General features: G+C 43.7%; 2 protein-coding genes across 5 annotated transcripts in view; one reads left to right on the plus strand and one right to left on the minus strand.

The window, feature by feature from the left end:
• Positions 1–21397, minus strand: part of PFDN4 (prefoldin subunit 4) — a 161186-nt gene extending 139789 nt beyond the window's left edge. The window contains exon 1 of the mRNA XM_050746536.1: positions 21393–21397. The gene's annotated coding sequence lies outside the window, so the exon portion shown is untranslated. The remainder of the gene's footprint in view (positions 1–21392) is intronic.
• The window catches only part of BCAS1 (brain enriched myelin associated protein 1), a 127579-nt gene continuing 109972 nt past the window's right edge, over positions 9195–26801 (plus strand). For 2 of the 4 annotated variants that reach the window (XM_050746530.1, XM_050746531.1), the window contains exons 1-3: positions 9399–9527; positions 22010–22086; positions 22585–22654. In XM_050746530.1, coding sequence (XP_050602487.1) covers positions 22015–22086; positions 22585–22654 — 142 coding nt within the window. In that variant the 5' untranslated portion in view covers positions 9399–9527; positions 22010–22014. Of the gene's footprint in view, positions 9528–22009; positions 22087–22584; positions 22655–26801 lie in introns of all 4 variants that reach the window. The other 2 variants (XM_050746529.1, XM_050746528.1) reach the window with 2 other exon arrangements.

The following is a 26801-nucleotide window of genomic DNA, read 5'->3' on the forward strand; positions in this document are numbered from 1 at the left end:
TGCTGAAAGCCATGGGTCTAAGCCTGAGGTAGCAAATGATGACCCATAGGCCAGATACAATTGCCACCTGTTTTTGTAAATGAAGTTTTATTGGAACATAGCTACACCCATTTGTTTATGCACGGTCTATGGATGTTATTGCTCTACAATGGCAGTGTTAAATAGTTGAAATGAAGATCATATATCCCACAAAACCTAAAATATTTATTATCTATTTCTACTTAAGTTTTATATATGGTGCAAGCTATTAGTCAAAGTTCTTTTTATTTTCTTTTTCTTTTTTACAAATGGATGACCAGCTGCTCCACTACCTTGTGCTGAAAGACAATCTTTTCTCCATTGGGTTACCTTTGTAACGTGGTCAAAAATAAATTGACGGTGTATGTGTAGGTCTGTTTCTCTCTATTCCAGGGATTGGCAACTATAGCTTTTGGACAAAACCTGGACCACTACCTGCTTGCTTGTTTGTGTGGGTGTTTTTTTTTTTTAATTTAACGTGTTTATTTTATTTTTTAAATAATGTTTAAACTATTTTAAAGATTACTACATATTAGAAAAAACTAAAACTACAAAATTTGCATGCAAAAAGTTCAAACTAGATGAAAGAGTACACAGGAAAATTCTCCCTCCCATCCCCACCCAGTTCATCCAGTTCTCCTCCCTGTAAGCAACCAACTATTACCAGTCTCCTTGATGACTGTCTAAGTCGCTACAGGAATATAAGCCTTTAAAAACTTTTTATTCAACCATGATATCCACATAGAATTTTTTAAAACTGTGTGTGTTGAGAAACACATAACATTAAATTTACCATCTTAACCATTTAAGTGTACAGTCCAGTAGTGTTAGGTACATTCACATTGTTGTACAACCATCACCACCATCCATCTCTAGAATTCTTTCTTTCTTGCAAAACTGAAGCTCTATCCCGATTAAACGACTCCCCATTCTCCCCTCCCCCCAGCTCCTGGCAACCACCATTCTACTTCCTGTCTCTATGAGTCTGAATACTCCAGTTACCTCATATAAGTGGAATTATACAGTACTTGTCTTTTTGTGATTGATTGGTTTATGTCACTTAGAATAATGTTCCCAAGGTTAATCCATGTCGTAGCATGTGTCAGAATGGTCTTCCTTTTTAAGACTAAATAATATTCTGTTGTATGGAGAGGCCACATTTTGCTTCTCTCTCCATCTGTGACGAGCACTTGGGTTGTTTCTAACTTTAGGCTATTGTGAATATTCCTTCTTTCAATTCTTTTGAGTGCATGCCCCAAAATGAAATTGCTAGGTCATATGGTAATTCTAGTTTTAATTTTTGTGGGGAACCTCTATACTATTTTCCATAGAGTCTGCACCATTTTATATGTCCCAGTAGTCCACAAGGGTTCCAGTATCTCCACATCCTCACCAACACTTTTCTGGTTGTGGTCGTTTGTGTGTTTTGGTTTTTTGCTAGTAGATAACCTTAGTGGGTAGGAGGTGATATACAGAATGTATTTTAATTACAAAAATTAAATCATATTTACATATTTAAAACTTCAAACAACACCAAAGTTTATAAAATTGAAATAGCAGGTCCCCTCCCCTCTCTTCCCCACCTGATACACCCTCAGTCTCTCCCCAGATGGAAGCACTGTTAATAGTTAGAGATTTTGAAATTGTATTGTCATTTTTTTTTTTTTTTTTTTTTTTTTTTCCTTGAGACAGAGGCTCACTCTGCTGGCCAGGCTGGAGTGCAGTGGCATGATCTCGGCTCACTGCAACCTCTGCCTCCCGGGCTCAAGCAATTATCTTGCCTCAGCCTTCTGAGTAGCTGGGATTACAGGCGTGTGCCACTACACCTGGCTAATTTGTATATTTTTAGTAGAGACAGGGTTTCACCATATTGGCCAGGCTGGTCTCGAACTCTTGACCTCAGGTAATCTGCCCGCCTCTGCTGGGATTACAGGTGTGAGCCACCGTGCTCTGCCTGTATTGTTATTCTTGAGCTCAGAAAACTCAGATTATTGTTGCACTCCTTCTACTCTTCCCTCCTTACACTCACTTCCATTGCCTACTTCCCTGACAAGAACCTTAGTAGGTAAATATTATTATCCCCATTTTGCAGCTGAAGAATTTGAGGCTCAGTGAGAAGTAGGTTACTTAAGGACACAAGGCAAAGCCAAGAGTTCAAATCCAGGTGAGTGGGGCTGACTCCAAGTTCAATGTTCTTTCCACAGCTTTCTCCCTCTGGCTTCTGTCCAGACTCTTAGAGTTTAGTTGTTATGTCACCACCTGTATTTTTTTAAATAAAGTTTTATTGAAACACAGCTGCATCCATTTAAACTTTTCCTTTGACTGCTTTCACCTACAATGACAGAATTGTAGTGTGAAACAGAGACCATGTGGCCCACAAAGCCTAAAATATTTGCTATCTGGATCTTTCCAGAAAACGTTTGTTGACTCCTGACCTAAGTCTATTACAGCAATCCTACTACCCTTTGCAGGGACTGGTTTGCAGATGGGAGTGGTGAGATCCAGTTCTGACAAGTGAGGCATGAAGAGAAGTCGATTACTCTGTCTGAGGCCTTCTCAAAAGCTTTTTCTCCCAAAAGGAAAAAAAAATATTCTATTTTTTCTTTCCTTTCCTTTTTTTTTTTTTTTTCAACAACATCTGGGAAGGAAAGGTGTTTTGTGTCTATCCCTGCTCCGTACAGCTGAAGTTAGGAGGAGACTGGTGTCTAGAGCTGAGGTGGTCTTCTTGATTTGATGAGATGAATACCTGAGTCTGGCAGAGGAGAAAATCAGAAAGAACCTGAGTTGCAAAGACACTGTTGAGCAGCTGCACCAGCCCCGGAAGCACCTTCCTGTGGATTTCCTGTTAATGAAACCGGAAATGCTCTTTTGGTCTAAGCTGCTGTCCGTCATGTTTCCTGCTACTTGTGGCTAAATGCATCCTCTCTGGCTTGCCTGCCACCATGCCCTTCCCTCTATCCCATCCTCAGCAATGTCCCCAACTTAGGGATGCCAGATTTAGCAAACACAAATACAGCACATCCAGTTAAATTTGAATTTCAAGAGTATTTGAATTTCAACAATAATGAATAATTGTTTTTGTATAAGTATGTCCAATATTGTACAGGAAACATACTTATGCTATGTTTATGCAGTATTTGAGACATACTTAGAGTAAAAAAATTATTGTTGTATCTGAAATTCAAATGTAACTGGACTTCTTGTATTTTTTATTGTGATAGAATATAAGGAACATAAAATTTATCTTTTGAACCATTTTGAATATACATTTTAGTGATATTAGGCACATTCTAAATACTGTGCAACTATCACTATTATCCATTTCCAGAACTTTTTCATCTTCCCAAACTAAACTCTGTACCCATTAAACAATAAGTTCCCATTCCCCTTCTGTCAGCCCCTGACAACCAATTCTATTTTCTTTCTCTATGAACTTAACTCTTCTCATTTAAGTGGAATTATACAATATTTTTCTTTTTCTGTCTGACTCCTTTCACTTAGCATAGTGTCTTCAGGGTTCATCCACGCTATAGCTGTGTCATAATTTCATTATTTTATCAAGCAACACTACCCCAAATTCCTCACAGTGTCAGTATATTTAGTGACCCTTCAGGATAAAGCCCAGACCCCTAGCATGATAACCAAGCTCTTTCCCTGGCCACATTCATAGCCTTATTCTCAATAAAAATAATGCTAAGTATTGCAATAATATCCTATAGTCCAGCCACTGGGCACCTGCTGATCCCAGAGTTTATGATGTATTTCCCTGCCTCTTTTCTCTCTCTCTGGAATTTCTGTCATCCACAATCCACGTCTCTTTTCCTTGCCAATTTTCAGCTTTCCAGAGGCAGTACACTCCCTACAAAGTGGCTACCAAACTTTCACCCATCCTTCTACCCCAGTGGTTCTCAACAGGGGAGGTTTTGCCCCCTAGGAGTCATTTGGCAATGTCCACAGACATCTTTTCTTATGGCAACTGGAGACATGCTCCTGGGACCTACGGGTAGAGACCAGGGATGCTCCAAACACCCTACGATGCACAGGACAGCCCCTACAGCACTGAAAATCCAGCCCCACACGGCAGTAGTGCAGAGGTGGGGAGACCTTGCTCTGCCTCCACCACCACCCTTGGCTTCTTCCTTTCTATATTACTTTTTTTATACTTCAATAATACTAATAATGATGAAAAACAGCAGCTACCTTCTGCTGCTGTACATCACAAGTTAGGTACCAGGCTGTGTGCTAGACATTTCCCATACATTAAATGTCCCATCCCTATTTGGCAGTGAGAAAACGGTTCCAGGGAGTTTAAGGAATTTGCCCACATTCACATGTGGCATAGCTGAAGCAGAACTGAGATCTAAACCTAGACTGATATGGCAGATACCATATTGTATTCAACATGCCATGAGCCTTTGAGGCAACATTGACGTTGTGCTGGCATTCAGGTAGGCACTTAGGCTACAAATATAAATAAGACACAATTTTTGCAATCCAAGAAGGGTGCCCCGAGGTCAAGAGATCAAGACCATCTTGGCCAATATGATGCAACCCCGTCTCTACTAAAAATACAAAAATCAGCTGGGCGTGGTGGTATATGCCTGTAATCCCAGCTGCTCGGGAGGCTGAGGCAGGAGAATTGCTTGAACCCGGGAGGCAGAGGTTACAGTGAGCCAAGATCACGCCACTGCACTCCAGCCTGGTGACAGAGCGAGACTCCATCTCAAAAAAAAAGAGGAGTGCCCTACAGTGGTGACAAAAGTTAATCTCTCTGAGTATATGGCTGCATCATGGTCGTACACATCTCTGTAGACTCAACGATAGCCAATTACAGTAATAACAGGTATTTCTGGTTGAGCCCTTAGTGTTTGTCAGCATCTGGGCTTGGTGTTTTCATTCCTCATTCCATTTTATCTTCAAAACAATCCTCAGGAGAGATGTAATTGTTTCTATTTTAGAGTAAGGAGATTTTGCACAACTTGATTTTGCACATGCTTGATTTTGCACAACACAGAAATATGAGCCAGAGTTCAAACTGGGGTGTAATTCCAAGGCCCTGCCCTTAACCACTCTGCTCATCACTGGTCCACTCACAGAGGTCAGTAAACAGCATATCATGATGGAGAACATGGTTTGAATTAGGAGAAATGGCAGGTGTGGTCTTTGCTGATGACAGCAGTAAATCCCCACTCTATATCCAGGGGCAGGGATAGAGGTGAATACAAAACTGTGTTCTGTGTATTGCATGATATTCTCATACTTCAACAAGATTAGGAGGATTAGACTCTGTCCATGCACTACACGGGATGCATTCTCCATAAGAAAGCATCCAATGTAGTTCTCAAAGTGTTGCGTAAGTTTTAAAATATGACCTAAAGAATCAGAGATTTCAAACAGAGAAGCATAGTCAAGTAATCTGCATTCAATGCAGTTTGCATGCGGTTTCTAGATTATTTGTGAGTTTTGTTACGATTTTTTATTTTCCTTTAATTATATTGATATGTTTATGCATGTGTGTGCATATATATTACATATGCATGTGTTAATTTAGTTGTTAAGAGTGCAGGTCCTGAGGTCAGATGCTATATGTTTAAATCGCAACCCTATCCTTAGTGACTGTGTCATTTTATTAAGCACACTGTGTGTCAGGCACTGTGCTAAACATTTTCTGTGAATTATCTCATTTAATTCCTACACCAACTCTATAACTTTGGTGCTGCCAATAGAACCATTTTTAGATCATAAAACCAAAGCACAGAAAGGGCAAACACCTCCCCAAGGTTACACAGTGAATCAACTGTGAAACCAAAATTTCTTCTCAGGCTGAGTGATACCAGACCCTGGGTTCCTAACCAAAACTGACCCTGAGTTCAGCCTTGAGAGATCTGCCCCCATGGCTTAGGTTAGCATAAGACATTGGTCTTCACTGAACCTGTTTCCTCCTCACGCAAATAGATACTTCTTATGTCACAGGATTATGGTGAGGAGCATATCAGATAAAGCACAAGAAAGTGATCTGAAAAATGCCAAGTGATGGGTGGCATACAAAAAGACAAAGGTGCGTGTCAGATTTCCTGTGTCAGCTGGAGCAGGGTGGGCATCCCAACTGGCAGGAGACCAGCTGCCACTGACATGTCACGGGTACATGACCACACTATAACGTCTGGGTCATGCCTTCCTCTGGTTCAGTGATCAAAAACCCAGTGAACACGGCTTAGCATGAGTGAGAAGCCTGTGTGGAGGACAGAATATATGCAGGGAGGCAGGGGCAGGTCTGGAAAGGGTCCTGGGGAGTTTTCCGATTTCAGTTTTCCAATGACTCTTTTCGATTCAACAACCAGCTCCATCCTGATTTTCAGAAAAGCAGTTTGATAACAGGAGATGACAGCCACGTGTGCTTGTCAATATTTGAAGAGGGGTGGAGATCGTAAAGAGAGAAGATTAAGAGGCAAACCAAGTCGGGGGTGTGATGGTGAGCACCACCTGAAGTCTGTGTAGCAAGGAGAAACTTTACCCTTAGTGAACTCCCTACTTTGTCGACACCGGGAAGTAAATTCTTCCACCAAGAAGTCTGCACTTTTGAAGACTTGTTGCTACCTCCACCCAGGATCCTCAGCTTGGTTTATTGCTCTGTGGTTGCCATCTTGAAAATCTTAACACAGCTGACCCTTGAACATCACGGGGATTAGGGGCGTCAATCCTGTGCAGTTGAAAATACAAGTATAACTTTTGACTTTGCAGAAACTTAACTACTCATAGACTACTGTTGACCAGAATCCTTACAAATAACATAAACATGTTTTCTACGTTATATGTATTAACACATGTTTTCTATGTTATATGTGTTACATTTGCATACTGTATTCTTACAATAAAGTAAGCTAGAGAAAAGAAAATGTTATTAAGAACATTAAATTCTAAGATTATAAGCTCACACCTATAATCCCAGCACTTTGGGAGACTGAGGCGGGCGGATCACTTGAGGTCAGGAGTTCCAGACCAGCCTGGCCAACATGGAGAAACCCCACCTCTACCAAAAATGCAAAAATTAACCAGGCAAGGTGGTGCACGCCTGTAGTCCCAGCTACTTGGGAGGCTGAGGCAAGAGAATTGCTTGAACCCAGGAGGCAGAGGTTGCAGTGAGCTGAGATAGCACCACTGCACTCCAGTCTGGGTGACAGAGCAAGACTCCATCTCAAACAAACAAAAAAAAAAGAGCAAGTCCAATCAGCCAGGAGTTGCAGAGTACCTACTCTATCATAGAGGGATTCCCATCCTCGTTTTGCAGGGTGCTAGGAGTTGGAGATACAAGAATAGATGCAAAATAATCACAAAGGAGCACACAGCCGAGGGGGCTGACAGAGACTTATGCAAGCACAGTAGCTTGCTCGTAATCCCACAGCAGATCAGTAAGAATCAAGATCTGAGCCCTTGTTTGTCTCAACCCAAGGCCAGAGCCCAAGCTCCTAAGCCTCCAGGCTTGAGTCAGTACTTAGTGTGTGCATGGCAGCTGATTAATAATTGGGTTTACGGCCGGGCGCGGTGGCTCAAGCCTGTAATCCCAGCACTTTGGGAGGCCGAGACGGGCGGATCACGAGGTCGGGAGATCGAGACCATCCTGGCTAACACGGTGAAACCCCGTCTCTACTAAAAAAAATACAAAAAACTAGCCGGGCGAGGTGGCGGGCGCCTGTAGTCCCAGCTACTCGGGAGGCTGAGGCAGGAGAATGGCGTGAACCCGGGAGGCGGAGCTTGCAGTGAGCTGAGATCCGGCCACTGCACTCCAGCCTGGGCGACAGAGCGAGACTCCGTCTCAAAAAAAAAAAAAAAAAAAAAAAAAAAAATGGCCGGGCGCGGTGGCTCAAGCCTGTAATCCCAGCACTTTGGGAGGCCGAGGTGGGTGGATCACGAGGTCAGGAGATCGAGACTATCCTGGCTAACATGGTGAAACCCCGTCTCTACTAAAAATACAAAAAACTAGCCGGGCGAGGTGGCGGGCGCCTGTAGTCTCAGCTACTTGGGAGGCTGAGGCGGGAGAATGGCGTGAACCCGGGAGGCGGAGTTTGCAGTGAGCCGAGATCACGCCACTGCACTCCAGCCTGGGAGACACAGCGAGACTCCGTCTCAAAAAAAAAAAAAATAAAATAAAATAATTGGGTTTACTATATTCCAGATTGACATGTACAGTGCTGAGCTGGAATTGAGTTTACAGCCCTAATTATGGTGTGCCTGGTTGTGTATTCAGCATTTATTTAAATAGTATTTTTTTTTTTTTCTTAAATGGTGATTTCTGAAAGAGGCCTTTCCCAGCTTTATTTCTCTCTCTTAGCTGCCTTGGCTTTTCTTTTATAATAAGGATCACACCCTGTAATTCTATGTTTATATTTACAGGATTGTATGTTCAATGACATGGAGCGCAAGAAGGGTAGAGACCCACCATCTTTTACTCATCTCTCTAAACTCAGGCTTACATATAGCCTGATGCTCGACAAGTATTCGTGATAGGGGTTAAGCTGAGTATATTGTTGAATAGAACCACAATAATTATTGCTTTGCAATTCTCTTGAATGTCTTTTCCAGAGCACCAAGTAGTGTAACTTACCATATTTCCTTTCTTGCATTGGCTGTTAGGAAGCTCAAAGTCATATCTGCAAACCCTTCATAGCAAGTCTGTAAATCAACATGCGCATTTATTTTCAATCCTGTTCTCATTTGATGTTCCAAATTTTGTTCTTCTATTTTCTTTTGTTACATGCTATTTCATGCTCTCATAATCTATTGTATATGTCCTTGCAAGACACTCTAAACTTGAATTAAATAAATTGCATAGTCTGTCGAATTTCTGGCCTGCAAAGAAAAAGCATGCCCTTTCCAACACCATGGTATGTCTCCAGAGCAGTAAACCACCCTGAGGTTACCTGATTTCTGGTGTCCAAACCCCTTTGGGAGTAAGGTTTACACAACTAGGGGTAGTCGAGTGGATGAGAAGCTATTTCCTTCCAATTAGGTGGTTAGGTGGTGGTGGAGGTGGTGTTCTGAAGTAAATGAAGGTAAAAGGCAGACAGAACTGCAAAATCTCACAGAACGTGTTTTCCCTGCTCTGACCATGACCTACGGTTACTGGGGAAGGAAACTGCCTACCCAGGTCAACCCAGCAGCCTCAGTGGGTGAGGGGCACTGGGTAGAATACTTGGGGTTCCAGGGAGGCATTAATGCCAGAGGAGTCAGGTGCTCAGTTTTTATTGGAGTTGGGAGGGCAGCCCCACATCAGGAAGAGAACCTGTTTCTGCAGGACGATCGGCGGAGAAGGGAGGACTCCACCCAGGCTTGTGTTTGCCCTGCTCTGTGTATTCAGCCAGCAGGCTCTGCACAAGGAAGCAAAGTGCAAGGAGCCGGGCTCCACCAACAGCTTGGCACTGGACAGCACGCACTGGAGACCCAGGACCCTGTGCAGGAGCAGCTCCAGGGGACACCAGGGGACTGAAGATACTCCCACAGGGGCTCAGCAGGTAACTGCTTTCAGATCCTTTAGGCATGGCTGGAGAGTTTGCTGTTAGTGGTAGACGGTGTCATCTAGAGGCCAGGGGTCAGAGAGGGTCAAGTTTGATCCCAGCTCTGCCTTCTGTTCACTGTGTGGCCTTGGATGTGTGTAAGCCTCAGTTTCGCTATCTGTGTAATGAACCCAAAGATGGCACTCATCTCAAAGTTCTTAGCTTTACAAGGAGCAAATGACAATGTGGTCAGTGTCAGGCACATAGCCACGTAAATGCTCCTATTTGGTGGAACCATTATTGAGGGTCTTTTCAAGCACAGGACTTGGGGAGAAGTCAGTGGATGGAGGGATAGGCTGTGTGATTTGGGGATCCATCAGGGCAAGAATCCCCCACAGCTGAGTGGAATCTGAGCCTTCACCTTAGGCATTGCCTAAATAAGTAGGGAGATAGGAAAAAGGACTTGTGGACTGCCTTTTGTGAATCTTATTTCACTCTCAAGACCACCCTGTGAGAGAGCTGCTGATTCAAATCCCGGCTGCAGGACCTCTGATGTTTACATGTCCCTCTGAACCAGTTTCCTGCCTGGAAGAGTCATTGCGATTAGAATGCGGGTGCGCTGGAGCCACACGGCCAGATACCAGCCCCAGCTCCACCCCGGGCTGGCTGGGTGCCCTGGAGCAGGTTCCCTCAGCCCTCTGGGCCTCAGTTTCCTCATCTGTAAAATGAACCTAATAACAGTACTGAGATCAAAGGGCTGAGAGGACTACTGCACGTAAATACCTATGCAGTTAGTAACTCTTAGCTGTGGTTCTTGTTTTTGCTGTTACCATCATCTCCGTTTTACAACTAGGAACATGAGGCTGGGTGAAGAGGGACCTGGACCTGGTTCCAAGGTCTCATGAAAAGGACGCTGTGGAACTGGAGTCCAGTCGGGCCTGGGATGAGGGTGCAGCCAGTGAGACTGTCACCTTGGGCAGGAAATTTAAGGGATGCCCAAAAACTCTGTCATGGAGATAAATGGTATGTTAACACAATGTTTTTGTGTTTTTTTGTTTAGTTTTGTTTTGTTTTTTTTGAGACGGAGTCTCGCTCTGTCGCCCAGGCTGGAGTGCAGCAGCGCGATCTCCGCTCACTGCAAGCTCCGCCGCCTCCTGGGTTCACGCCATTCTCCTGCCTCAGCCTCCCTAGAAGCTGGGACTACAGGTGCCCGCCACCACGCCCGGCTAATTTTTTTTGTATTTTCAGTAGAGACGGGGTTTCACCATGTTGGCCAGAATGGTCTCGATCTCCTGACCTCGTGATCCACCCGCCTCGGCCTCCCAAAGTGCTGGGATTATAGGCGTGAGCCACCGCGCCCGGCCCACACAACATTTTTAGAAGTCAGAATTAGTGGCAAGACACCCATGATGAACAAACTACCAACATGTTAGGGAAAGATAAGATCAGGAACAGAGTTAATTTTGATTTTCATAAATTTCATGTTAAAATACTATTCATCTCCATGACTGAGCTTTTCGGCGTCCCTTACATTGCTCCCCCCAAATCCAGGGTCTGATCCACCTCAGCCTTGTGGGGATCCTGAGCCGATCGCAGCGGCTTCAGGTCCTGGGCGTATATACTCAGGGTCTGCAGAGGGCGCTTCCTCCTGAATAAAGACGACAGACGGGGCGGGGCATGCTAAAGTAGCTTTTCATTTAAGCCAGGGTCGGGGAACAAACCAATGTCCCAAATCATAGAAGATTCTTTTTTTCCAAAGAGTTCTGGAACGTAGAAGGGTTTTGATTTTAGGAAAAAGGCATGGACTTTGGGAAAAGCAACGGGCCCGTTAAAGCCCATGGGTTCTGCCTGCTTTACCATGACCAGAAACGTGGAGGGAGAGGAACTGAAAAAGGCTTCGGGTTGGGGGCAGGGGGACCTTTGCACCATGCAGGCCCATCTGTCCTGCTCGAGTATTAGATGTGAGTTGATTGTCTGTGTGTCTGCAGCTTCTCTTCAAGCCAAGTGCCCTGCCATGAAGCAGTTCAGGATTTAAGTGCCTGAGTCACATAGACCCAGGTTCAAACCCCAGGTGTGCCTCTCTGTAGCTTTCTGACTGCTATTCTTGGGCAGGTAGGACTAGCAAGGTGCCTACTCTCGTGGAGGTGCCATTCGTGAGAGGAGGGGATGCATTGCTCAGCCTTGGTTTCTTTGTCTGTGCAATCAGGGAATAATGGGATTTATTCTGCCAGTGAGCACCTGGGAGATAAAATGCAGGGAGGCGCTCACTCTCTGCTGTCGATTCTGCACTGGAGATGGTTGCCCTCCTACATTTTGTGCCCTGCTATGCTCACCCTGGTGCTGCCTGGCACATAGTAAGCCTCCAATTAACATTACCTGCGATTATCATGCATTTAAAAATGTTTGGTGGCCGGGCGCAGTGGCTCATGCCTGTAATCCCAGCACTTTGGGAGGCCGAGGCAGGCGGATCACAAGGTCAGGAGATCGAGACCATCCTGGCTAACACGGTGAAACCCCGTCTCTACTAAAAACACAAAAAATTAGCCGGGCGCAGTGGCGGGCGCCTGTAGTCCCAGCTACTCAGGAGGCTGAGGCAGGAGAATGGCATGATCCCGGGAGGCGGAGCTTGCAGTGAGCCGAGATGGCGCCACTGCACTCCAGCCAGGGGGACAGAGCGAGACTCCGTCTCAAAAAAAAAAAAAAAAAATTGTTTGGTGCAATAATAAGACTATGAGAGTGAGCTCTAAGATTTTTGGGATTACCACCCATTTGTGCAAACATAATTAAGTACTCCAAGAGCAAAACATCAATCACCAAGCAGCCCTAAACACCCAAGGTAATTTCGATAAAGGCACCGCTGCCCCCGGACCCACAAAGTCCCATACCAGGAATCAGGGCTTGAGCAGTACAGTGAGGACTGGATTTCAGTCGCCTGTGTCCCCTTGTGCAGGAGGCAACCTGTAGCACTGTACATGGCACTCCTGATAATAGCTACCGTGTTCCTAGCACCGTGCGGGCACACACAAGGAGCTGCAGGACTGTGGGGCAGGCAAAGCGGGTCTGTTCTTTCCTCCTGCAAGGTCTTTACTGACCTTGGGGGCAGAGGGCTGGTTCTGCTGGGTGTGCCAGCCTCGCCATGTCGGCATCACCTTCAGCTGAGCGATGAGGAGGGCCCCTGGGTTACCTACATTCCATTGCATTGATCGAAGGTGTTGCTTGTTTACTTGGTGACTAATTCTGTCACCATTCCACCCTTCAAAACCACCTCCCCTTCCATTTAACAGTCATCTAGCTGCCTGCTGGCGATGACATTTCAGAAGTGCTTTCTCCAGGCCAGCTTTCATGGGGTTTGGCGTTTGGCCTGTTTCCAGGAGGAGGGCCTACTGTTAATCTGTAACTACAAGGAGGCGACATGGAACATCTATCACTGCGTAGAAGAGGAGGGATTTGAGGGCAGCCTCCGTGAGGCCAATTCACTCATGGATCAGAACACAGAGCTAACTCAATTATAACAATAATAAGCTAAATGAATAACATTAGCAATAACTAACATTTACTTACCTGAGTACTGCCAAGCCCTGGTGCTATATCCTTACAGTGATTATCAATGACTCTTCAATTATTCAATCCTCACTTTATTTTATTTATTTATTTATTTATTGAGACAGAGTCTTGTTCTGTTGCTCAGGCTGGAATGCAGTGGTGCGATCTCAGCTCACTGCAACCTCCGCCTCCCGGGTTCAAGCGATTCTCCTGCCTCAGTCTCCCGAATAGCTGGGATTACAGGCATTATGCCTCCACATCTGGCTAATTTTTGTATTTTTAGCAGAGACAGAGTTGCGCCATGTTGGCCAGGATTGTCTCGAACTCCTGACCTCAAGTGATCCACCCACCTCAGCCTCCCAAAGTGCTGGGATTACAGGCATGAGCCACAGCGCCCAGCCTAATCCTCACTTTAGATTGTACCATATATATTCCTTGCCTAGTTATAATTTTCTCATTTCAAGAATGAATATACAAGAAATATTTTATATTCCATGTTCTATTGTATTACATATAAATAGTTCATAAAATTATAACATCACTTATACAGCAGAAGAGATAGTATAAAGTATAGAAAGTAAAAAGTTAAGAGTCTAAACTCTCGACTTGAGTTTGCGAGGTTTAAGTCCTGATTCTCCCACTTACTAGAAGGTGCTCTGTATTAGTCAGCTTGGGCTGCGGTAACCAAAATACCATAGACTAGGTGGCTTAAACAACAGTCATTTGTTTTCTTATAGTTCTGGAGGTTGGAAGTCCAAGATCAAGGTTCTGGCTGATGCATTCTTGGTGAGACCATTCTTCCTGGCTAGCCAACAGCTGCCTTCTTGCTGTGTCCTCACACCGTTGAGAGAAAGAGAAAGTGCTCTTTGATGTCTCTTTTTATAATGACACTAATTCTATCAGATGAAGGTCCACCCTTTGATTTCATTTAGCCTTGATTCCTTAGAGGCCATATGTCCAAGTGCAGTCATATTGCACGTTAGGGTTTCAACACGAATCCAACACGAATCCATAGCATGATCTTAAGTGAGGAGCTTGAGTACCCTGGGCTCAGGTTCTGCATCTGTAAAATGGGGACAATAAAGATGCCTGCCTCATAGGGCTCTGATGAGGATGTAGAGTTAACATAGAGACGCGTTCAGAGCAATGCCTGGCATAAGGTAGGCACTACAGAAATGTTAGCTATTATTACTGCTAATGTATGGCCCATTTTATTTACTGCTTATACAAACAGCTTATCTCTATTCCTCAACTGCTGAGCACCAGCCACCCAGTTATACAACACATGGGCCACACCCTTCTAATCTTCACAGGAGCTCCATGCAAGGAATCTATTATGGTCCTTCCTCCCACCCCTCCCTTCTCAGACAAGGAGCCCGGGCTTATGCACATGGCCAGTGTGAGCCAGAGGGGAGCCCACGCAGAGGGCTTGCGCTATTTCACCACCACAGATGAATTTGCTCACGTGCTTTTCAGAAATGCAGATCCCTAGGTGACACCTGGCTATCAACATGAGGAGAAAATCCCCAAGTCCGGGTGCTAGACCAGGGTCTCTCAATACCAGCACAAGCGACCCTCAGCAAAGCAGGCAATTCTTCACTGGGGGAAGGGGGCGGTCCTGGGCATTGCAGCACCATCCCCAGCCTCTACCCACCGGACGCCAGTGCACGCCCCCCAAAGCTGAACCGTGACAATCAAAACTGCATGCAGGCATTTCCAAATGCCCCTTGGGGGCAGAAATCGCTCCTGGCTCCAGAAACACTGTGCTCCACTTACTGTGAGGGAGAAACAAAGAACAGCACATTTCCAAAGAGAAAGCGTTTAGCAAAGCAATGGAAGTCATCAAGGAATAGGACAAGAGCCAAAATACGAAATATAGATATACAGTCCTGGAAAATTGGGACCAAAATAAAATACCCTAGACATTGTAAATATGGCATCTATTTCTATAGTGTGTGTGTGTGAGAGATAGATAAATTAGATGATAGATAGATAGATAGATAGATAGATAGATAAATAGATAGATAGATACTTATCATAAAGTTGAAATACTGTCAGTCGAACCATCATGAGTTGAGTTTGGGACATGTATATCACTAACACCTACTAGGTGCGTGCCCTGCCAGGCACTTTCCCATCACCTTGACCCCTCCCCACGGTACCATGATGTATCAGGACGTGCCTCAACCTCTGTGCTCCGGTTTCTCATCAGACAACTGGGAAAATAAAAGTACCTAACCCGGAGGGTTGCTGGGAGGACCAAGAGAAGCAAATATATGCAAATCAGAACTGCTCAGCACAGAGAAAACACTCCAAATTGTGTTTATTATTGTCACCATTATGAATACTGTCATTTTCCACCAGAAAGATACGTTCAGAGGGGTCAAGTGCTTTGCCCAAAGCCCCATGATGGTGGGATTTTACAGAGGCCTGTCTCACTGCAGAGCTCTTGTTCTCAAGAGGAGAGAGGGGAGCCCCAGAGATGCAGGAGGGCATGACCGCTCGACTCGGGCAGCCTCTGCGGGGCATGCGGGCTTGCTTCTGAACAACCAGCTGCAAAGCCTGCCCCGCCCGCCAGTTCTGGAGGAAGGGAAACTGGAGACCCAGGACAGTTCTCTTGATTTGCAAGCGGACAAAACAGTGCGCCAGCAAAGCAGTGCCCCTAGAAAGGTTATGAGTGTATTCAGATGCCTGGGTGATGGTGGTCTGTGGACCCCGAAGCCTGAGCTGTTCCTCAGTCTGAGAATCCCTGGGCCTGGTTGTCTAGGTCAGGGTAGGCAGCAGCCAGGAGAGTTCTGACCCCAGGAGACACTCATTCTCTCACCCCAGAAATATCCAGAACAGGGGCTCTCAGCCATGGAAACCACCTAGAGATCTCGAAAGTACCCCGACGCCCGGCCCCACCCCAGAGAATCTGCTGTCCTCGGTCTGGCTGGGGCCTGGGCATGGAGATCTCAGAACTCTGCAGGAGGTTCTCACGTGCAGCCCTGTCTGGGAACTCTGGGGACGGGCCCCCAGGACACAGGCAGGAGGCGGGGAAGTGGAGGGGCTTTCTCATCTGATCCCCCACAATCAACCCCCAGTGCCAAAGTGCCAAACCCTCAAACACAAGTCTAATTTCAAAAGCAACACCCCTCCACCCACCAGTATGTTTAATGTCGAATAAAGTCATAAAGACAAAACACTCATATAATCAGTTCATGAAAGAAAGGGCATTTTAACACCCCATTCAAACTTTTTCTTTTTCAAAAATGAAAGCTAGCTCTTTCGCTTGTATGTTTATCGTGAAAAACTCTATCTGATTTATTTTTCTCTTTTTGGGAAATGGGAGAAAACTATTACAGACAAAAATTACTGTCTGAACTGCCTTGAGCCTCAGTTTTCCCATCTATTAAATGGGGATTTTAAAAAAAGTCTCCATGTAAGTCATTCTGGTTTGCCCAGGATTTTCCAGTTTTAACATAAAGAGTCCCGTGTCCTAGAACATCCTCATTCCTGGAAAAGCCTTGAAGATGGTTTTACCATCACAGTGTTTTTCATACTGTGAGAATCACTGGGGCATTTGCTAAAAATACAAATTCCAGGGCCCCAACTTGACTTTTTGGTGAGAGGATCACGGGATTCAGAAATGTTGCCGGATTCCTCAATAGAGTCTCACTACCAGGCACCTGTGGGAGAAACGGGCTTCAAAGAGCAAAGATCATATCGGGGAGAGTCCTATTCATGCTAACACTTGCACAATGCTCGTTATGTGCCAGACCCTGTTCAGGGCACTTTGCTTCTATTCACTGGTTTGATTCTCATACCAGCCCCTTGAGATGGAGGCTGTAATTATCCCGATTTTTACAGATGAGGAAACTGAGGCCCAGCGAGGCTCAGTAATGCTCGGAGATTCCAAACTCCAGAGCCCACATTCCCATCCTGTGTGCTGCACTGGTGTCTACACAGAGCTTCAGCGCTGGGTTGGCACACCGCAAGCTCTGCATACAAGTCATATATGGTATCATTATTACGAGTTCCAGGACCTTGGGGGCACTGGCACTGAAAGACTTGCCATCTTCTTGCCAACTGTTAACAGAAGACTTCATTGCAAAACATCAAAATGCTTCTTTCAGTCCTCCCAGTTGTTTGGACCTAGTCCTGTAGTCTGAATAAATTCACTTCTGCTAATATTGACGTCAGCCAACAGATGGCAGTAACCTTTTGCTTTTGTCCCACCCAGATAAATCCTGTTCCTTAAAAGGTTGACGGACAGGCAGGAGCAATTTAGCAACACATGCATTGTAACTGCTAGTGGAAAGTGACAATATCTGAATCCAGGTTATCACTGAAAAAGACATGCGATTAGATTTTCCTTCTTTCAGTCCCCTTCACCTTGAAGTGGCCGAGAGGCTACTTAGGATGTGCAATGATCAGAATAATGCAACCCCAACTCTGTGAGAAGAAAAAGCTTCTCTCCTACTTCCATACACCATGCATCTTCCAGCTCCAAGATTTTTCATAACCTCCAGCGTTGATTCAAAGTAGCTCTGTTAGGATTGAATTTACATTAAATAGGAAGAGCTTTAAAATAAAGTTTGTAAACCTACTGTCAAAATAATTTTAAAACTTGTTAAAAGCTGAATTTAGATAGATACTTTGTGTATATATATTCTCGCATGTGCATTTATGACCATGTTTTTGTGTATCCTTGACCAAGATATTTAACCTGCATGCCTCAGTTTCTACACCAGCAAAATTGAAATAACAATACTTCTGCCTTGTTGAATTGCTGCAAAGAGCAAATTAGTTTTACTGCAAATAAAGCTCCTAGAACAGTTTCTCAACAGATGGTAAGCGCTCACCAAATGTTGTTATTGTTATTACTCTATCATTTCTATGATTTTTTAGAGTTGTCGTCATTGTTTTTATACATAGTAGGTTCAAATCCCGGTAAACTTTCTGTAAAGAGTCAGATAGTAAATATTTTAGGCTTTGCAGGCCATAGGTCTCTGTTGCAAGTACTCAGCCCCATCATTATAGCATGAAACCCATCACAGACAATATATAAATAAAAGGGCATGGCTATCTTCCAGCAAAACTTTATTTATGGATGCTGAGATTTGACTTTCATATAATTTTCATGTGTCACATTCTATGATTCTTCTTTTTTTTCCAACCATTTATAAATTTAAAACTCATTTTTAGCTCACTGGCCTACTGAAACAGGCAGTGAGCTGAATCTGGCTGTTCTTTGCCAACCCTGGTCTTGAGGATTCAATGTTATTGTCCCATTAACAGACAGAAGCGATGATCTGATGCAAGTGTTTGAGTCATGGATCTTTATAAATAGAAAAGAGTACAAAACAACAAGTGTCCTATATGTTTTAGCAGTGCTCAGCTTTATCATGTGGTATGATCAGAAGACATACAAAATCCCCAGATTTGGTTATGTATTAAATTCCTGCAAGAGAACACATGGTGAGATCCACGACCTTTTGTTTGGCCTCCTCAATATCCAATTGCTCAACGCATCTACTACCAGGGAGTATAAACTCACACCAAAGGCGAGAGATCCACAAGAATCCTGGTGATTCATTGGCTCCTTTCAGCCAGAAATCAAAAGTCCTAATTTTTATTCCAAGAGCCAATGGAGCAGATAAGCCAGAAGCTAGGTCTTTGGAGATGGGCTACATTGGAATTATGTGTGCAAGAGAACTTTAGGTGGCAAGACAGCAGGTCTTTGGAGGGGCTGCAAGGGTTCTCGTGTAGGGATCGGATATATTAGGAGTCAGTTCCTCACTGGATGTTTGTCCTTGGTGAGTCTTGGGAGGCTCCATTCCACCTTTTTAAGGAAAGCTAGTAATATGCAGAACATTCCGGTGGTTAGGAGCACAGCCAGACCGTGTTTGAAACTTGCTCATTAACTGGGTGACCTTTGGAAAATAATTTAAGCCCCTTGAGTTTCGGCTTCCTCATATGAAGAATGAAATAAGGATGCCTCTATCACACAGGAACGCTATAGGACTACATGAGACAATACAGGTGAAGCACTCAGAAATTAGAGCTTGGAATTGAGAACATGCTGAGTAATGATTTCCTGTTATCATCATCATTATAACAAAGCTCTTCAGAGGTTTGGTGATGATGTGGTTGTGTACCTAGGTCTGTGCCTCATATGTGAGAGATGTTATCCATGGTTATTCCCTCCATTGACTAATAATAATTGAGCTCCCAATAAATGCAAACACACTGCTAAGATTAGGAGATACAAAATTGGGTGAAGGTAGACACTGCCTTTGACCTCAGGGTGCTTACCATTTCTTTTGGAAGGGAGACATAAATACTCAGCTTTGCCCTTCACCTATGGGACCATAACCACATTAATGGTCATTTCAGAACTATCCTACCCAGCATTGCCACAACCTGCCATCTCCCATATGATCCCATCTCACGTGATGTTATTAATTACTTTTATTCGACGGGGCGCAGTGGCTCACGCCTGTAATCCCAGCACTTCGGGAGGCCAAGGCGGGTGGATCACATGAGGTCAGGCATTCGAGACCAGCCCAGCCAACATGGTGAAACCCCGTCTCTACTAAAAATACAAAAAAAACATTGCCGGGTGTTGTGCCACGCACCTGTTATCCCAGCTACTCAGGAGGCTGAGGCAGGAGAATCGTTGAAACCCAGGAGGCAGAGGTTGCAGTGAGCTGAGATTGAACCACTGCACTCCAGCCTGTGCGACAGAGAGAGACTCCATCTCAAAAAAAAATTACTTTTATTCACAACTTAGAACCCTATGCGTTTTTGTTTAATAAGCACATATGTTTTGCTTAACATGAGCTAGACATTGTTCTAACCAGGTCACAAGCATTAACTCATTGGGTCCTTATAGCAGTCTTATGAGGCACAGTGAGGCTAATTAACTCTCCCAAGCACACACAGCCACAAGGGGCAGAGAGAGGATTCATGCCCAGACAGTTTTGCTCTAGAGTCTGTGCTCATAACCACTGTGCCATGCTGCCTTGAACTATCAGAAATGACCTCATTTGTGGATTTATTGTTCATATGTTAACTCTCTCCCTGTGTACCATATTTCAGCTCTGTGAAGTCAGAGGGCCTTGCGTGTTTAATTCACAGCTGTAACCCTAGTGCCTCGCATAGCTGTGCTCAATAGACAAGTCATACGCTGCATAATGATACCTTAGTCAATAATGGACCACATACACTTAGTGGTCGCATGAGATTATAGTATTACGTATTTACTGTACTTTTTCTGTTTCAATATGTTTAGGTGCACAAATACTTCCCAGTGTGTCACAGTTTCCCCAAGTGTTCAATGTAGTCGCACACTGTGCAGGTTAGTGGCCTAGGAACAATAGGCTATACCATACAGCCTAGGTGTGTAGTAGGCTATACCATCTATGATGTTCACACAACCATCATATCGTCTAACGATGCATTTCTCAGAACATTTCCTCCCCCTTGAGTGACACATGACCATATGTGTTAAATCAATGAAAGCATGACGATATACCCAAGTAAGTATATAATTACAAACCCTGCTAAATGCTATGAAAAAAAAAAAAAAGGCAGTAGTGTAAAAGGTTTTAATAGGGGAATTAATTTAGTTTGAGAATCAGAAAAAGCTAAAAATTATTATTTCAATTACCCTCATTCTAAAATCTTAATAGCTGTGACTCTAGCTAAGAGAGAAAAAAATGCTATCTACACTGAATACACTTTTCATAATGATAAATATTTTCCCCTATCAGTGAAATGCAACTGAAAATTATGACTGCATTTAACTTTAATTCTTTTGAATAGATGAGTCCAAAATCTCATTTCTATTCCCCAAAATAAATATAAGCAATGATACAGTTGAGCTGTGTCTCTACGCAAACTCTTTTTTTTTTTTTTTTTTTTTTTGAGACAGAGTCTCTGCCGCCTGGGCTGGAGTGCAGTGGCCGGATCTCAGCTCACTGCAAGCTCCGCCTCCCGGGTTCACGCCATTCTCCTGCCTCAGCCTCCCGAGTAGCTGGGACTACAGGCGCCCGCCACCTCGCCCGGCTAGTTTTTTTTGTATTTTTTAGTAGAGACGGGGTTTCACTGTGTTAGCCAGGATGGTCTCGATCTCCTGACCTCGTGATCCGCCCGTCTCGGCCTCCCAAAGTGCTGGGATTACAGGCTTGAGCCATCTACGCAAACTCTTATCTTGAATTGTAATCCTCATAATCCCCACGTCAAGGGTGGAACCAGGTGGAGATAACTGGATCATTGGGGCAGTTTCCTCCATGCTGTTCTCGTGATACTGAGTGAGTCTCACGAGATCTGATGATTTTATAAGCGTCTGGCATTTCCCCAGCTCGCACGCATTCTCCTGGTACCCTGTGAAGAGGTGCCCTCTGCCATGATTGTAAGTTTCCTGAGGCCTCCCCAGCCATGCAGAACCATGAGTCAATTCAACCTCTTTTCTTTTTTTTTTTTTTTTTTTGAGACGGAGTCTCGCTCTGCCGCCCAGGCTGGAGTGCAGTGGCCGGATCTCAGCTCACTGCAAGCTCCACCTCCCGGGTTCCCGCCATTCTCCTGCCTCAGCCTCCCCAGTAGCTGGGACTACAGGCGCCCGCCACCTCGCCCGGCTAGTTTTTTGTATTTTTTTTAGTAGAGACGGGGTTTCACCATGTTAGCCAGGATGGTCTCGATCTCCCGACCTCGTGATCCGCCCGTCTCGGCCTCCCAAAGTGCTGGGATTACAGGCTTGAGCCACCGCGCCCGGCCTCAACCTCTTTTCTTTATAAATTACCCAGTCTCGGGTATTTCTTCATAGCAGTGTGAGAACGGACTAATACAAGCAATTTGTTCTGATCTCAGCTGATGATAATACAGCCATGGGCAACTTGCCAGGCCTCTGCAGCTTCGTATCGCATGTAGTTTCGTTTGGTTTTGATTTCTTTCTCTCTTCCTCTCCATTATAGGAGCAATGGGTAACCAAATGAGCGTTCCCCAAAGAGTTGAAGACCAAGAGAATGAACCAGAAGCAGAGATTTACAAGGTAGTGTAGTAACCATTAAAGGGGCATCAGCAGGAAAAAAAAAAAAAAAAAAAAAAAAAAGAACTTCCTGTATTTGACAAGTGTGTTGACTAAAAAGTCCTGGCTGCTGATTGATTGTGTCTGTGTGTGCAAGACAGTGGAGTGAGGATAACCTAAAAGGTGTCAGAATCCGCATATTAAACTCGTGCTCCACCCCTGACTTGACAAGTGTCCATTTGAGCCTGGGGTGCCCTCCGTGCGAGGGGTCAGAGCTTCCTGTGAGGGTGGGATAACCTGAGCTGAGGCACCATTGTGTGCTCTCATAATAACTGGAGTCCACTCTTGGAGTGAGTTATTTTGGTTCTCCGAGGTGTGATAGAAAGCTGGGGAGCTTCTAGAAACACAGCCTTTAAGTTAAGTTTAATTTTTGTGAGACATCCTTGTATCTTCGAGGTTCTTCCTTGAGTTCTGATTTTGCCCCCCAAGATTTGTCTCACAATGTCACGTGGTCTGTTTCAGGACAACGCGTCTGCTCAGAACGGGGTTCCGGTGGTGATGTCGACCCACACAGTTCAGCACTTCGAGGAAGGTCGGTGGGAAGGGCACTCTGGGAAGGGCAGCTATCCTCTCATGGGGAAGGAGGGTCTGCAGGTGCTGTTTATGGTGGAAAAAAAAAAAATGAGAGGGTTGAAGCCGCAGGTTCACTTTGAAAACACTTGCATTTGTTCCTTGGGCTACCATGCACGGGTGGCTTACACAACAGAAATGTATTGTCTCACAGTGCTGAAGGCCAAAAGTTCAAAATAAAGTTCTCAGCAGCAGTGGTTCCTTCTGAGGATCATCAGGGAGAACATGTTCCATGCCACTCTCATCGGCTTGTGGATGGCCATCTTCTCCCTGCATCTTCATGCCATCTTCCCTCTATGCACATCTAAATTTCCCCTTCATCATATGAAAACAGTCATGCTGGATTAGGGCCGACTCTAATAACCTCATCTTAACTTGATCATCTGCAAAGATTCTGTTTCCAAATAAGGCCACATTCACAGGGGGTTAGGACTTCAGCAACTTTTGGGGCGATATGATTCAGCCATAACAATGGATCTCTTCTGAGCTTCTGACAGCTGGGGGAGACTGAGGAGTTACAGCAGATAAGATAAAAGCAATAGAGTGAAAACATGAAGATTGGCAGGCCTAGGTTGCAATCCCTGCCCTGCAGATGACTGGCCGTGTGACCTGGCACAAGACATCCGCTTTTCTCAGCCTCAGTTTTCTCATCTGTAAAATGAGGATAAAAGTACCTACCTCAGAGAATTGCTATGAGGATTAAAGGAGGTTGTTTATTAAACATTTAACTTGGTCCCCAGCGATATTTCATATATTCCTTTCCCCAAAATGTGCACAGCCTCTGCCATTATCAGCACTTATGAATTCCTCTGAAACTGGTAAATTATACAAGACAGCAGAGTTTTGTCCACATGAGGGCAGTGTTAAAACTGAGGCATATATTTATCTATTTGAGTTTATCCTGGAGTATAAGACTATATATTCAATGCTTTCAGAGTGGTCAGGTTCTACTATGTGACAGATACATATAAATTATATAAGAAGAGCTAGTACAGCCCAGTAGTTGAGGGTAAGAACTCTGCAATCAGACTGCTGGCTTTGCCACCTACTAGCTGTGTGACCTTGAGCAAGTTACATAACCTCTCTGAACCTCTGGCTCCTCATCCATACAGCGGAAGTAATAACAGTACCTATAGCATAAGCATCTGATATAACAAAAGCACATTCTACAGTGCCTGACAGATAATAAGTGCTTCTATCATTATCATATTATGGTTATGGGTGTTTTCATTCACATATAAGATTGTGCGCTTCGGTTTCCTTTCCTGAGTAATGAAGGAGGTATATTATAGCATTGGTTCCAAAGGTTTTAGAATTTCCTGGGGAATGTATTAAAATTTCCGTGCCCTAGTCTCATCCCATAGCTGCTATTCAGAACACTCTAAGGTTGGGGACTGAGAATCTGAACTATTAGGGGCTCTGTAGAAGGTTCTTTTTAAAAAAATTTCATAGCTTTAGGGTAAAAGTGGTTTTTGGTTACATGGATGTGATTATATAGTGGCAAAGTCTGGGCTTTTAATGTACCTGTTACCCCAGTAGTGTACATTGTACCCAATAGGTAATTTTCAACCCTCATTCTACTCCCACCCTCCCTTCTTTGGAGTCTCCAATGTCCATTATACTACCCTATGACCCTGAATACACATAGCTTAGCTCCCACTTGTAAGTGAGAACATGCAGCATTTGGTTTCTGTTCTTAAGTTGCTTCACTTAGAATAATGGCCTCCATTTCCATCCAAGTTGCTTCAAAAGACATTATTTTGTTATTTTTATGGCTGAGTAGTATTCCATGGGGGGTGTGTGTGTATATTTTATATATATATAATATATATAACATATATATAATATATATAACATATATATTATATATAACATATATATTATATATAACATATATATTATATATATAATATATATAACATATATATAACTTATATATATTATATATATAAGTTATATATATTATATATGTTATATATTATATATATAAGTTATATATATTATATATATAATATATATAAGTTATATATATATTATATATATATATATAAAAAAAATCAACACATCCCTCACCATACATAGCTACTTTTTTGTTTTTGTTGTAGGGTGTGGTGAGGACCCTTACGATATACTCTTAGCAAATTTCAAGTGAGCAAAACAGTATTATTAACTTATATTTACCATGCAACTTATTCATCTTATGAGTGAAAGTATGTACCCTTTGACCAAAATTTTCCCTGGACCTCAGCCCCTGGTAATCACCATTTACTCTCTGCTTCTATGAATTCAACTTTTTTAGATTCCACATGTAAGTGAGATCATATAGTATTTGCCTTTCTGTGTCTAGCTCCTTTCACTTATCATAAAGTCCTCCAGGTTCAAGTTGCAAATGCCAATATTTCCTTCTTTTGTATGACTGAATATTCCATTGTGTGTGTGTATATTTATACACATGTATATGTGTGTGTCCATATATATATTTTATTTATCCATTCATCCACTGATGGACACATAGGTCGTTCCCATATCTTGGCTATTGTGAATAATGCTGCAATGAACTTGGGGCTACAGCTACCCTGCCTTCATTTTTTTAGATATATACCCAGAGGTGGATTGCTGAATCATATGGTAGTTGATATGGTTTTGCTCTGTGTCCCCACCCAAATCTCATTTTTTTTTTTTTTTTTTTTTTTTTTTTTTGAGACGGAGTCTCGCTCTGTCGCCCAGGCTGGAGTGCAGTGGCCGGATCTCAGCTCACTGCAAGCTCCGCCTCCCGGGTTCACGCCATTCTCCGGCCTCAGCCTCCCGAGTAGCTGGGACTACAGGCGCCCGCCACCTCGCCCGGCTAGTTTTTTGTATTTCTTAATAGAGACGGGGTTTCACCGTGTTAGCCAGGATGGTTTCGATCTCCTGACCTCGTGATCCGCCCGTCTCGGCCTCCCAAAGTGCTGGGATTACAGGCTTGAGCCACCGCGCCCGGCCCCAAATCTCATTTTTAATTGCACTCCCATAATTCCTATGTGTTGTGGGAGGGACCCAGTGGGAGATAATTTGAATCATGGGGGCAGTTTCCCCCATACTGTTCTCATGGTAGTGAATAAGTCTCATGAGATCGGATGGTTTTATCAGGGGCTTCCACTTTTGCATCTTCCTCATTTTCTCTTGCCACCGCCATGTAAGAAGTGCCTTTCACCTCCCACCATGATTCTGAGGCCTCCCCAGTCATGTGGATCTGTAAGTCCAATTCAACCTGTTTTTCTTCCCAGTCTCGGATATGTCTTTATCAGCAGTGTGAAAACAGACTGATATAGTAGTTTTATTTTTTAACTTTCTTAGGAACATCCATACTATTTCCCATAATGACTATGCCAGTTTACATTCTCATTTTGGCCCAATTTTTAATCGGGTTGTTTTCAATTATCCTCTTATATTTAATATGGAGTGCAAGGGCAGGGAATGAATAGGGAAAAATTGTTGGGATTGAGAAAGCCTGTCTCTCTACCCTTCTGTCTATCCTCCGTCTCACTCTCTCTTTTCTTTCCTCTCTCACCTGTAATATATTTATGTTTTATATATGTGTGTATATATATGCATGTGTATTAACATATATGAGCTATACATATGCATAGGTATAGCTCATATATGTGTATATCTCACATATGTATATGCACATATTTGAGATATACATATATGTATGCATATTTCATATATACGTATGTATATCACAAAGATGTTCCCGAAAAGAGGGACACAGGTAAGAGAAACCGAGGACAACAGTCTGAAATAGCAGTTGCTGTGTGAACACCTACACATGACAAGGGAAAAGAAACACACATTTACGAGTCATGGGTTATTTGTACCTCGCCCTCATACCTGGCAGTCTTGCTTTCAACATCCTCAGCTACCACTGGAGAATTTGTAAAGAGTCCCAGTTAATCCCAAGGTAGCAATTTTGCCTGTTATTCATTTACATCTTCAACCTGTGCAACTTGCTTTAGAGTGATTACCCCTTTTAAGCTTATTATTGTCCTCATGCTGTTTTCCTAAGATTATTAGCTAAGTTATAATTTTCAGTGCAGTTTTAAGGAGTATAAAAGTGGAATTCTGAG

The sequence above is a fragment of the Macaca thibetana genome, chromosome 10 (assembly GCF_024542745.1).
Source record: "Macaca thibetana thibetana isolate TM-01 chromosome 10, ASM2454274v1, whole genome shotgun sequence".
Taxonomy (NCBI): Eukaryota; Metazoa; Chordata; class Mammalia; order Primates; family Cercopithecidae; genus Macaca; species Macaca thibetana.